The following is a 14,320-nucleotide window of genomic DNA, read 5'->3' on the forward strand; positions in this document are numbered from 1 at the left end:
TTTAATTGAGAGCTCATATCTACAGCCTGTAGAGCTCTGTGCAAATGGACGCAAAAAACAAAGAGCTTCACATAACACAGTGCTTTTTGGGCAGATCTCGCAGTTACACACTGCTCAGTGCAGCCCCCCCCCCCCCATGACAAGTCTGTTCCTGACACCGGATTGAAAATTAGAAGTTCATCCTGAGGTTTTGTTGCTGTTGTTGTTGGGTTTTTCTGCAGGATGGGGGGCACCAAAGTAGTCTTGGTCAATCATTCTGCCTTGAGACGGAGAGCCTCTCGCTGCTGCTTCTGAACAGTCCTGGAGTCTTCCCCCAGACGGGGTCCTCTGATGTTCTGCCAGTTATCCAAGTCAGACTTTTTCAGCTTCTGCAGATAAACAGCAAAGTAACACTGTCAATTTGACAGTCCCATGATTTAAAGTATGTATTATTCTAAATTGTTTTATTTTTGCAGCTGAAACTCAGTGTCACTACTTAATTGATCAACTTTGATCTACCCTGCAGGAGTTCAATAATAAGGAAAAAAATTGAGGAGCTATCCATATAGCTACATAAATGACTAAGGTGGGCATCGTGGCATCTACTCATCAACAGATATAAATAAGATGCAGGACAGGAAGCACCACAGCATCTGAACACAACTGAAGAGATCTTGTATTCACTTTTTCTTTCTTCTCTCACCTTGTTTCCCAAATCTGTTCTACAACTGCCAGTCTGCCAAGCACTGAAGTAGGCATGATAAGCATTGATACAGCTCAAACAGAAGATTAATAATTAGTGACCTGAAGTATCCTGTCAGCACAGGTACAAAGCATACTGGAAAAGACGAATTATCTCGACAAAGAGAGACAGTAACAAGGCAATCCCTCTCAATTCATGTGGTTTTGAGAGAGGTAAGTGATGTTTTCTGTTGCCTAGTTTCTCATGGTACCAAACCACCACAGAGAGATCATTCACTAAGTCATACCTGAGATACACTGGCACAACTGTCAGATACTTTAAAATACCTAGATTGTAATTATCTCCTTGCCTGTTCCTATCATCCCTATTCAGAAATATCAATGACTGCAGTATTTATCCAGCTTTAAAGGCAGGCAAACATGAAGAACAGGTACCCTCCTGACATCACCTGCCAACCGCTGCAGTTGAAGAAGACAGATGTGCACTGCATCTTCACAGTCCTGCTGGCAGAGACACAGAAGTCCCTTCCCAGCAGACAGAGACCTCTAGTCCCACATACCAGCCTGCAGCATGGAACAGTACATCAGACATAGTGGGGCTCTGCCAACAGAAGACTGAGGAGGGGTCTGCACCACTGCCCAACACAGGGCTATCCTACATGCCCCAAAAAAGGGCCATGCTGCATAGCATTAATGATAGGTACTGCACTGGGATTTAAACCTCTGATCTGTGATCAGGGCCTCATCCCAGCAAATGCTGTAAAAATACACCAGAAAAGTGTTAGCCCTGCTCTGAGCCTGGTCTAATTTGCCTGCCATCAATCATCCAAAAAACAGGCAAATACTGAGGGACTTGAATAATAGTCACAGAATAATTCAGCAGCTATAACGGAACAGACCTGCTGCTATTAGTTCATGTTATGTAAAACTTTTCTGCCACTTCTACAGTTGAGGAAATTGCAATGAGTTTAGTCAGATATCAAAAGAAATTAGGCAACACACAACGGAAGATCTGTGAGAATGCATGCACAAACAGAGCAGGCTTTCACAACGTAGGAGCAACTGAATTTTTTATACAGTGGAGTTGGCAAAGGTCCTTCTAAAGAATTGTCTTCACTACTTTACCCATCTTATGATTAACTGGTACCTCATCTCATCTGGAAGGGATCTGAGCTGACACGGAAGCAGGGAGAAAGAGGGAAGGTACCCATGGTCCCATGACAGTAGTGACTATCCACTCTGATTGCAAATTCAGAATTTAACATCTGAATCCAATGGAAGCTTCAAGGAAAACTAGACTGCAAAGAGCCTTGTGCTTTAACAGAAGGGAAGCATGCTGATTTTATTAAACACAAAGGTACAGCCCAGTTGTGAGAATCTAAACTATTCCCAAAGGTGCTCCACTCCTAAAGTCTAAATAAGAATCAACATTTAAAATATGTACAACAAAACTCACGGTATCTAAAGAAAGGATACATGAAGAAGTCTATAAAAAGAGATATGCATACTTTTTATCTTTATTTTTTGATTTTTTTTTCATCTTTACTTTCTATCTTGTGCTGGGAGTGCACAAGAAGTTGGGAGGGTAGAGCTGGGACACCTGACCAAAGGGATATCCCATATGATATGATGCTGTGTTTGGGATATAAATTTGGGAGGCAGAAGAAGGAAAGGGGGGACGTTTGGAGTGATGGTCTTCCCAAGTAACCATTACATGTGACGGAGCCCTGCTTTCCTGGAGATGGCTGAACACCTGCCTGCCAATGGGAAACAGTGAATGAATTCCTTGTTTTGCTTTGCCTGCATGCACAGCTTTTGCTTTACCTATTAAGCTGTCTCTATCTCAAGCCATGAGTTTTTCTCCCTTTTACCTTTCTGATTTTGTTCCCGGCCTACTGGTGGGGAGTGAGAGAGTGGCTGCATGGGGCTCGGTTGCCAGCTGGGGTTAAACCATGACACTACTTCACATACAACTAACCAAAACCCAATCTTTTTTGTTTGGTCACTGACATGAAAATTCTTACAAAGTATCACCACCAAAAAAAAAAAAAAAAAAAAAAAAAGGCTGCACTAGATGTAGGCCAAAGATACAACTGTAGCTACATTTTCAATTTTCTTAGCGCTGAGAGGTAAGACCAAACTGAGAGTCCTTCTATCAATGACATACAGCATGAGCTGCAAAGTCACATAGTTCCTGCATATTGTCTGAGCTGGACAGTGAGAATTCAGGCAAGCAGCTAGTTCTGCTCTCAGATGAAACCCAGCTCTTTCACTCTAACTGGCTCCTTATTTTTTTATTTTTTTTTTAATTATTTTTAGCCACCTAGACTCTGCCCACCTAACTTAACGAAGATATCCCATAAATCACTTCCAGGTTTTAGTAAAATGAAATACATATGAACTGGCAGTCTGAAAACCAAAAAGCTTTTTCTCCTGATTCAAATGTACTAAATAAGTCAATCACTGGAGACTGCAATGAAATGTAATTAGATCAGACCAACACCACTTCTCCTGCTTGTCTAGAATAGCTAAAAGGATACTGAAAATTAGCTGTTTAAAGTAAGATCAGTGTAGTCCATTAAATCTACTGATTCACTTCCTAAATCAGCTAAACTATCTCTTAAAAAATACAGGATTGACAGAAGCTGCAAATGCTACAACAATAGAACGAACAAACAAACAAACAAAAAACAGCCATGCAGATAGGCAAAGCTAACAACCACCCCAAAAATGTTTAACTATATTTCACACATTTGACTTTTAAGACTCCTGTCAAACAGCTTGCCTGATGCAAAGGTACTGATAAGGATGCAAAGAGACCTTAGCTTCTTAATCACTGGTTCATGTGTCTGGCTGATAGTAAGGAAAAGCCACAGTTCTCTGTCAGCCTTAAAATAAACTATTTAAAACCAGTTTGAATCCTACTCTTGCTACTCCTCATGCCATAATAAACAAACTGAAATCTGCAGAAATTCATATAGAGCTATTGGTGCTCAGGCTCAGTCATTTCAAGGTGGTCACTTCTGAAAAATGTTTGACTTTAGTCTTTGTTTCCCACATGTGAAAAGCAGGATAAGAAAATCCTGTTTGCTTTACAGCTTGATATAATAAATTCTGTGATGAGCACCACAGAAAGAAATTGCTCCAAGTCAGAGAGACAAATATTTCCCATCATTATAGTAAGCAAACCCATCCACAGATAGAAGATGAGCCAGGAAGAATAGCCTCATGGCTGAAACATGCTGTGAAAGAAATGCATTAAACCAGTCAGTTTTTGCAAGCATGTCAGACCACAAATGGTACATTGAGGAACTCTATGATGATGCATAGCTGAAGAGATACAGAATTAACACTAATACTGAATCTGCTGTCTTGTGCCTGACTGAAAATCTTAACTTTATCATCACACTGATATGGCCTTACTGGTTTATTTACATCTCCCTCCTAGAGACAACTTTTGGACACCTTATTTTCTTATTACATGTTTGATGTTACTTAATTTGTTTAGGATGTGACGTAATTTAATACCTGAGATTAAGGATTTGATAATGTGAGTAGCAATTTAATTGTCAGATTAAAAAGAATATTTTTTCCAAGTAAAGAATGTTTGGTTATTAGTGTATAAGCAAGTCAGCAAGCAGCATGCTATGTCCACAATAAGGTACCTTTTGTTAATTAAGGGAAGAAATGGGGATATTTTTGCATGTAAGCATCCAGAGAGCTGCTTCTCTTTTTAGCTTTGCTGAAGACTGGCAAAAACCACGATGATGAAACTTTTGGAGGTTTTGTAGCTAACTTCAGTGGGATCCAAGACCTTTCATCTTTGGATCAATTAACTAACCAATGGTGAACTGGTTTAAGAGACTCTTTCCCCATAGGTAATCTTCCCTTTAGCTATGCCAAATCAAAACTGTGCCCCAGTCAGAAAAATGAAATAGGTGAAGAAAACAAATACATGCTGTTTATGAATTAATCCTATTTAAGAGTATGCAATGCTTGAACTGGCACAGACAAAGGAACCTCTGGGTGGAAAGAGACCAGAAACATTTCTAAGTGGCTACACTGTAAAAGAAGTGTATCAAGGAACTGCGCCAGCAGCCTGCTTGTGCATCGTTTTCCCAATCTGAAGAACAAGAACAGGATTTACTTCCACCTCAGAGGTGTCAGAGATTGTAATTAATGTTCACAGAATGCTCTCAGAGTTTTGAATGAAGATGCTATAGTGATACAAATTACTCAGTAAATCAAACACTTGTAGCACTCAGTTAAAACTACACAATTACACAGCCTGGAATTTTGAAAATAACAGAAAATAACATTGGGCAGATATACTTGCATCTAGGAGTTAGGGTTCACCATAATTTCCCTCTAATCAACATGCAGCTTCACTTCTAAAATGAAGTGGGTTCTTAAAACCCATATTAAACCTCAGAGGATAACCTGGTGCCATTTACACATTATACCTGCAGAAAACCCAAGATGGACTTCTTGGTTTTGAACTTGGTTCAAAAGTTCCATGGGGAAAAGTCAAGAGAATTTAATGAGTGGGTCATTTACTTTCAGCTTATCTTCTTTGCTTGAGTTAAAATGAAACTCTGAAACACCCAACATAACGAACAGCATGAGTGCAATACTACACTTTCAAGATCAAATCTCAAGAATTCAGCAAATTCCACTTTTAATTAAGTACTAAAGTGCACATAGGATAGTTTTCATTTCTCTTGTATATGGGAAGTTTTATCAAGCCATGATTAATGTGTCCTAGAAGGAGAAGTGCTCTTTATTAAAGTTTATCTCTGGAATTAGAGCTTGGGAGACCTAGCCAAGTTAACAGGACCAGGGAATTTCCCAACTTTGAGCACTTAATCTTGTCAGCTTTGTGTAATCTTTAACTTTGTACATGTATGTCCTAGTTACAGCAGCACAACCCTCTAAAAGAGAGCAGCCAAGGACAGACTGTGGGCATGCATGCAGAATTTTTGTTAACTATATAAAGGTGACCTTGGCTGAAGGGGTGACTTTTTACAGTGTGGGAGTGCAGTGAGAGAGGGGAAAAAAAAAAAAAAAAAAACAAAAAACCCTAAAAGTGATAGTTCTGTAGCTGGTAGGAAGAGCACATGGATTTCCACAGCATCTGGAGGACGCCTCCAAAAGTGTCCTGACACCACAGAGAAGGTTTATTTCAAACATCTTGCTAGAATTATGCATACTTGGAAGCATGGACAATTTTTTTACTTGGTGTATATAAAACTTGGCACAGTATGTCCTTCTAATAATGATTTAAAAATGCAGTCCTAATCAAAAAAGAAAGAGATGTACAAGGATCAAAATATACCAGACCCATGAGTCATACACAGTGGTTTTTTTTACTTCTGAAGAGGTCTGAAAAACAAGCTTGTACAGGTTGCTTATGTAAGAGGAAAAAGCTGTGATGAGTATCACAGTGAAGGGCTAAGAGATTACCACAAGAAATGACCAGTTGCCACTATGCAACTACTAACAGAAGTGTGTGGGCATAAAAGATACAACTGGAGAAGGTTTACAGCAATAATTTTCAATTAATCTTAAATCCAGGAAATTAAATAACTATTTTAAAGTAACTACATGCATACAAATCAGCCATTTTGAATTGGTGAGTTAAATCATGTGTCTCACACACTACTCCTCTACCCTGGCCTCACTTAGTTCAGCGAACATTCACTAACATTGGTTAGTGCAGTTTAGGACTTTTGTTTTTTATCTACACCTTCCTGCTGATTTTCCACTCAGCTCTCTTCCAGAAGTTGCTTGTCAATTTATATGCTGGAACAGAATGCATTTCTCTGTGTAGAAACTATGGTTTTGTCTAAATATTAAAAGAGCCATTTCAATCCTTTCAGCCATAAATAGCTTTCTTTTTCAGTGACATCAATGGCTACTGCTCGATTTGCGCTGTCGGGAAAATTTCCCATAGGAAAAAAGATAATCCTCCTCTTTCTTCTCTGTGGCATCCCCTGTCTGCTTGATGAGGATAGTAACGTGAGTGTTAGTCCCCTACTATATTGCCCATAACAGTATAGCTATTTCTCAGCAATACTGCTGAATGTACAGTACACAAAAACTGGATGAATCTTTCATTCTGTCAGAACCCATCAGGACTTCAAAATTAAATCAGAATGACTTCTATCTGAGAGGAATCAAGACATCCATCTAAATTCTTACAAGAATGAAGAGGAAATTTCAGAAGGTAAGGTCTGGGCTCTTTCTATGGTTGGAGAGTATTTTAGTTTTGAACTCCATCATGCTTAGACTATTTTCACATTGGAACTGTAAGATGGCACAGTGGGACAGTAGCTTTCCAGTGACTCGCTGGGAAGACACCATGAACAAGATGGAGTATTACATACTGAATCGCCAACAGTATTCTCCTCAGCCTCTGTATTTCTCAGTGATGTCTCCCAGTGGTACCTGGGCAAAACTCAAGTTTTACCAGATGTATGATGAAGTCTGGTATTGAAATAGGGACCTTTTCCGTTCCATTTTTTTTAAAAGTTTGATTATTTGGTTAAAAAGCACACAAACTCCATGGCCAGTCTGCAGTGTGTTCAATCAGTAAGCCTCTTAGGACAGACAGCGATCAACTCTCTGACTGTAACTTGCTAGTGCAGACTACAATTGTACAGTGTAAGCTTGAGCACTAAATACAGATGTGTAAAAATAAGGAAAGACCATGCAAGAACTGTATAACAATTTTTTAAAGTATTTAAAATTTAGAGTGAGTGTCCACGTGGGAAGCACCTGGAAGTATGCTGGCAATCAGAGAATATTCTGGATAGTGTTTATGAAATTGGTTCATCTCCATGAGACTTTGGCTGTGTCCCCAGCATACTTTAGAGCCACAGGCTGAAGGCCCTTACTAGTTCCCCATCCCACCAGCTCTGGTGTGTCATCCCACAGATTATCACATAAAAGCCTGATGCTATTATCGCCCTCCCCCTCTCACCTAATTTAAAGCCTTGTCAATCAGCCCTGCAATTTCCTGGGTGAAGATCCTCTTCAAATGGTGTTCCCATCTATCAATAACAGACCTTACTTCTAATTTTAGTACCTTTGCCAGAATTAAAATGAAAACCTCCAGTAACTAGCGTTTCTTCTTATGAAGGTATCCGTACATAACTAACATTCTTTTTGGTATCTTTTAAAAGATTTAATTTAAGCATTTTCTCGAGCCCCAAGTTGATATATTCGGCCTGTTCAGCAACCTGTTCCATTTTTAAAGCCTTGTTCAAAATGTGGACATGAGAAGTAGATCCATTATTTCAGTACTGGTCTCATCAGTATTACACTCAGAAGCAGAATCACCTCTTCTACCGTCTAGTATTCCTGTCTATATTCATAAAGACTGAATTAGCTCTTTGCACCACAGCAGATCAATCTGAATTACTTATACACCGACTCCTAAATCTTCCCCAGCATTACTGGAGTGCACTCTGGCCTGCATTTACAGTTTTTTAAACCAATAACTTTGGCTATTTTAAAAGGTTCTTTGCTCATTTAATGGAACCAGCTTCCCAAGTAGTACGACCAGCTCCCTGTCCCTGCCTTGCCATACTTTTACTGTTTCAATACTTTTGTGTCACTTGCACATCAGAAATCATTTTACAATTACTTCTATATCACTGAAAAAAAAGTATTCAATATAGCCCAGGTATGTCCCAAATTTCACTGAGCACTTCAAAATACCATTTTCCTGCCCAGTGATGATTCCCAGAGAATCATCATCCCCAGACTGATATTCTGAGCAGTTATTGAAGTCTTCCCAGCATTTCCTTGGAACTCGGCTATAAGCCATCAGAACCTGACAGATACTAAATAACATCTTGTCTGATTATTAAGAGTTTTGGAAGTATATCCCTTGTCTCTTCTCATGTGAATACATGGATTTTTTTTTTTCTCTAAAAGAAATATAAACATTTTTTGAAATGTTGCTACTCTGCCAGCGTGGTTACTCTTGATTTTACATTCTCATTATTGTATTTAGTTCGCTGCAACACCATCCTCTTACCTATATCCTTGTCAGCTTAACTTACCAGACAATTCTCTGATGTCTTTAGTGCCTTTTATCAATCTTCAGTGCTTTATAATCTCTCATGCACTGTTTCCATAGCAATCCTTCGCATTTTTTTCTCTATTGTGATATTTTTTCTTCTGCTTTCAATTGTCATTGATTCCCACTGGATATCATATATTTGATTCAAACTTAGCTGATGTTTTCATTGTAAAATGTTAATAAATTCCACTTAAAGATGTTTTCATTTGTTTGAAAACCCTAAGCAATGGTTCCTTATTTTAGGGCCTGATGCAACTAACTGAGGACAGATTTTTTAGTATGTACTAGACCATTAATTTGACAGATGTACAGAAACCAAGTGTTAGAAAAAGGAATGCTATCCTGAGATTGCATTTAGAGCACTGAAAAGGATTGTACTGTGGTGGTTAAGCATCTACAAGAATGTTTTTCACAGATCACATTAATCAGTTTTTTATCCCCCTCTTTCAAACAACACTTTTATGCTTTCAAGAAAAATACTCTAGGCTTTTGTCACAGGTCAAACACTTGACATTTTTTACAGTGTGTTCTACAAGGCCCAGCTCAGCAGCAGAACTACATTCACATCAGTACCAGTGTCACTAGTGGACAGAGCTGTGATTTATTAGGCAAAGGGGAGCAGCAAGGACTAATGAGGACATACGAGGACAGCAAAGTGTGTGTGAGGAATGCATAAATGGAAAAGGCATGCAAAGGTAGCTTGCTCCTCTGGCATGTCCCAAGGCAGAAGATAAATAGCATTATTAACAGATCTCAGATACAAGAAGTGCAGTACGTATTACACAAGCCAATTCCCCCTTCCTCAAAATAGTATCCTGGCCAGAAACACTCCCATGTGAAATAAAGCAATCTCTGTATAGTTTGAGAAGTTGTAAGTTAGTAAATTAGAAGGTGAGAAAATGTCTTTATGTTAATTTCCTCACAGTAAGTTGATTCAATCTGTGATTACAACCTTTTTCATCACCAGCACACTGGTGACAAAACACAGACTTCAACATGTTTTAAATAAAACAAAAAGTCTTTATCTTTTGCAATATGCCCATAAAGATGTATGCTTACTGAATAAATTGTGACATTCTAAAAGAACTCAGTAGGTAGTCAATATATGTAAGGACATTTCTGTAAGGACAAAAAGATATTTTTAAAAGTCGTTGAGAGGGCCGATGGACATTTACATGGATCAGGCAACCATGCTTCAAAAGAGCTGGCTTGGTATCCTCAGTAACAGCTGCAGATATAATGCTAATAATATTGGAAAATAAGGCTTTACATATGAAAAGAGCAACTTTTTTTTTTTTTTTAACTGCCCTTGATCTCTTCTCATACCATATTTAGTAACAGCCACCAGTGTAATCCTCCACTGTGACCTATATATAGAATTAGAAGATATTCTCAAGAGCTATATTTTGGACAAGCACAAAAATGAAGACGGGGGCTTTTAAAAAAACCCCTGGCCTAGAACACATGGGGTCTACAAAAAACTGCTCTCCTAAACATCAGCTGTAACTCAGTGACCAGTTAGATTTTGTCCAACAGGATATAGAGCTTACATTGACTACATTTGTCATACGCTCAGTGTTGAGCCTATGAAGTACATGACTGCTGGTAGTTCCATGAGTTTCAGTGAAGCAAGGAATGAATTTGCCTGGTCCTTGCAAGCTGGTACCCAGAGTAAAGTGTATATTGAGATTAGAGTTCAAAACATTAATCTGTTTTCATTATGTGGAAATGCAAATCCATTTGTTTTGTTGAACTGGTCTACCCCCTCTAACACCCAAATACTAATTTGGGAGAATTTCAGTCTGGGAACTCTGTAGTTTAGATGAAGAAAATAATAAGATTGCTCCTGTCATTTCTGTCCATCAGGAAGAAGCCTCATTACCCAGTAGGCTTGCAATATGTTGTTATGCCAGTTGTATTTTATTATCATTGATTTATCCATAAAGCTAATGCATTTATGGCCATTTAAATATTATCCTTCGACTATTTACTTCTGAAGAGAAAACAAAGCATATCTGAATACAGAGCAGTTGATTTTGAGGTTAGGTAGTGAGTTAGAGAGATGTGGTTTCTTTCATTGCTTAGGGCTCTTCCACATAAATAAATCAAAGCAGCCTTATAGTATATTTGCAAGAAAGTGAGACACAATTATCCCTGAGGCAATCAGAACTTAGTGGATTTGTACGTTTTCAGTTTCCACTGGAGCCTTCCATATGTACTTAGGGATCACATATCTTTATTCCCTACACTATAAAACATGGTTCATAGAAGGAAGATGTCCCAAACCTGTTGGCAATAATAGCAAAAACATTGTCACAAACCTGGCAGGTAGGCAGACATTCTGTGAAATTAAGTATACAGAAATAGAAAAAGTTTTGGTCTTACTTTAGACAAATCACAAAACAATAACATAACAGAAAAGTCTGATTAGCAAGAATGTGTGGTGCAATTTGGACATCTGACAGACATGGGGGCAGGAATGTAACAGGAATGTGGCACAGGAAGAAAAAGAAAACCTGTGTTCAGCATAATGCCACAGAGACAGATAAAATGGAAACTGGACATTCAAGTAATTTTAGAAGATTAGCGATTATCTTACAAAGCTTTATCCTTTGTTTCTGGATACAGGGAAGTTTTTCCCAATCTTCCTAACATTGCTTTTTGCAGGCCTGAAGATTTGTGAAATTGTGGATAGCAACCTGGCCTAAACTGCCATTTTGGACCTTAGTAACGTGTGAAGAAAATGCATGGTTGAGGAAAGAGTGAAACAGTTCTCTGTAAAATTTTCTGAAACAGTGAAAAAGGAGCAGCAGTTACTTGAAAGATACATGTAAGCTTCAGAAGCAAGAAACATCAGAAAGCACATCAAACACATTGTTCCCTAATTTGCTACACAAACCATCAAAACTCATACAGCAGAACTGTTGACATATACACATACACACATTCCATCTAAAGCAAACATCAGCTCTACATTTATAGACTGGTTAGCCACAGAAGTGGTGGAACTTATTTGTGCCACTGTACTTGGCACCTGGACATCAAAGTAAAACTTGTGTACAGAAAGCAGCACTGCATGTTCAGAAACCTTTCATAAAATCTTGGTTTTATTGGACATCAGTGAGTCAAAGGCAGATGGCTGATCTAATTTTAGTTAGGGACAGATACAACCCACCAGCAGCCAGGGTAATCAAGGGGAGCCAAGGTTATGAGCCACAAGCAACAAATTTATTTTACCTCATATTCAGATTCCAGTGTCACTGTGTTCTGTTTTAATTTTTCTTTCAAAGCTGGATCAACCTGCATGACAAAAACAAAACAAGTGTGTTTGCTCTTAAGAATTTCTCCTTAAAAAATCTTAACCTCTAAATGAAAACCCACTCCTAAATGAGTTCATGTGCTGTCTGTTCAGACACCAGGATGATGAACACAGTATAAGACTTGGGCTGAAAAGAGACAAGTCAACAGCCAAACTTTGCAAATCAAAAAAGGAAGCACATTTTTAACTGAAATTGTATTACCTTAGACACTGAAACCTGTAACTCTTTAGTTTAAAACCGTCAAGCAAAGCAATGCCTTTAAACAAATGAAACATGACCACGAAAGAGACAATTGTGATCACATTACATGTTTTACTGCTGAATGTTGTGTTCAGTGGGTTTTCAGTGTCTAAGCATGAGTCAAGCTTCCAATTTTCTGGTGAATACACAGCTGTTTCATAGTTCTGATTCTGTGCCAACAAAGCCAGTGATTCCTGACACCTTTCAGAGGAACCTGTTCAAAGAACAAATCTAAGAACAGACATGTCAGTGAACCATAGCAGATGCATTCCATGTTTTAACTTCTTCTGAGTCCAGAAGAAGCTATGTTCATCCTGCCCTTTGCTAAGCAGCATGTCTCCCACAGGCCTAAGTGTAAAAGCAAAGCAGAAAAAGATAATTAGCATTCTTCATGCTTAGAGAGAGTGTTTTATGTTCTCAAACAGACATCAGCCACATATGCAGTACTCAGACACAGTATTTAGGCTAATCAACTAAAGTGTCAAATAGATCTATGGTAAGAAAACATTCTCATTTTTAAAGCTTCGATACAACCAGCATTAAACAAAACAGATGTGTAAGGAGACTGGTAATGAGTTTAGTACTACATCCTTGGTACACTAGACCAACTATGACCAGTTCAGTGAAGAAAAGTTGCTATTCTTTTAATTTTCTGCTTCTTGATCTGAATGAAAAGGGCTCAGCTGTCCTAGTCACAACCAACTTCAAATGCCTATAAGCAGTCTAGGAGAGAAAAAGAAGGGAACCCGTCACAGAATTTATCTGGTTGATGAGAAGCTCCACTTTCAGATTCTGCCCCAACATAAGCTCCTGATCCTCAGAGGTACTTAAAATACATACCTACTACCTCTATTGATGGGAACTGCTCTAAAGATTTCCCCAGGCTGTAACATTCCCCTTGATTACAGACACTGCCTGCTAGTTAGTATGCAGGCTGTGAGACCTCAGTTCCTAAGGATGCTCAGACAGGCAAGCCTAACACCATCTGTGCATGGCCAGAGGTTTGATTTCCCTATCTGATCAGAGATCTGGCCATAGAAATAAATGCATTTGCAACCTCCAGATGTACTATACTTGGGAACCAAGCCAAGACTTCTACAATGGCTGAAGTTTGTGCAGGATACAGCTCCCACCTTCTTTGTAATATAAAAACAACTTGTAAAACAAGGTACTGTCTCTGCACTGGCCCTCTACATCAAATAAAAAAATGAAATGCTACATCTTTGTCTTGGCATTTGAGGCCTGCATACAACTGCCCCTCATTAAAGATGGATTACCACTCTCCTGTGACCATGACCTCCAACAACAGCCATCCTTCATTAGAACAACAAACTCATCCATCACATGTGCAGAAATGCTAACTCTTTGGAGCTTGCTTTCACTGAGATAAGAGTGATGATGGACCTCACGGTATTCAGAACTAAATGCAAACATTATTTGTTATGCTTGGTATTCTTGCAACACACATATGGACAAGGGGAAATAAATGTTCCAGCAAGTAAAGAAGCAAAAGAGTTTTTCTCCTCCTGTGCTTTCCATCCGTTTAATAAAGCACCAAAGATAACATGGTTGGAGCAGCGTTTTTACTTAATTAACCACAGCCAGAATTTATCTTACAAAGCTCAACAGCCCCGTTATCAAGTTTTGTTTTAGCAATTTTTAGTATGTTTTTTAAGTGTGGTGGTTGCATGGTCACATTTGTGCAAGATAAAGGGAAATAAGCAGTGAACTTACTGCTGCTTCTGCTCCCTTACAGGCCCTTCTGTTCTCAGACTTGTCTTGGCTCCTCTGCCTGCACAAAGGGAGAAGTCTAGCTAAAACTGAGACACAGTATCCAAACACTCATAACTGCTTGATGCTGTAGCTTTAGTATCGACACCAAAAAATGCAGAAATGAAGGAGGCTAGATAAAGTTTCTCAAAAAAAAAAAAAATTATCCTGTAAATGATAACTTAAGAGAAACTAGAAGCAGGAATTTTATCCAGCAAAT

The 14,320-nt window shown here is 38.7% G+C and overlaps 1 protein-coding gene across 1 annotated transcript in view; it reads right to left on the reverse strand.

Annotated features, from left to right (window-relative positions):
• Positions 1 to 14,320, reverse strand: part of LOC128981694 (cytochrome c oxidase assembly protein COX16 homolog, mitochondrial) — a 46,888-nt gene continuing 32,568 nt past the window's right edge. Inside the window, exons 3-4 of the mRNA XM_054400626.1 lie at positions 12,008 to 12,070; positions 1 to 368 (exon numbers count right to left, since the gene is read on the reverse strand). Of these exons, the coding sequence (XP_054256601.1) occupies positions 252 to 368; positions 12,008 to 12,070 (180 nt within the window). The 3' untranslated portion in view covers positions 1 to 251. The remainder of the gene's footprint in view (positions 369 to 12,007; positions 12,071 to 14,320) is intronic.

Source organism: Indicator indicator, chromosome 4 (genome assembly GCF_027791375.1).
Source record: "Indicator indicator isolate 239-I01 chromosome 4, UM_Iind_1.1, whole genome shotgun sequence".
NCBI classification, from domain to species: Eukaryota; Metazoa; Chordata; class Aves; order Piciformes; family Indicatoridae; genus Indicator; species Indicator indicator.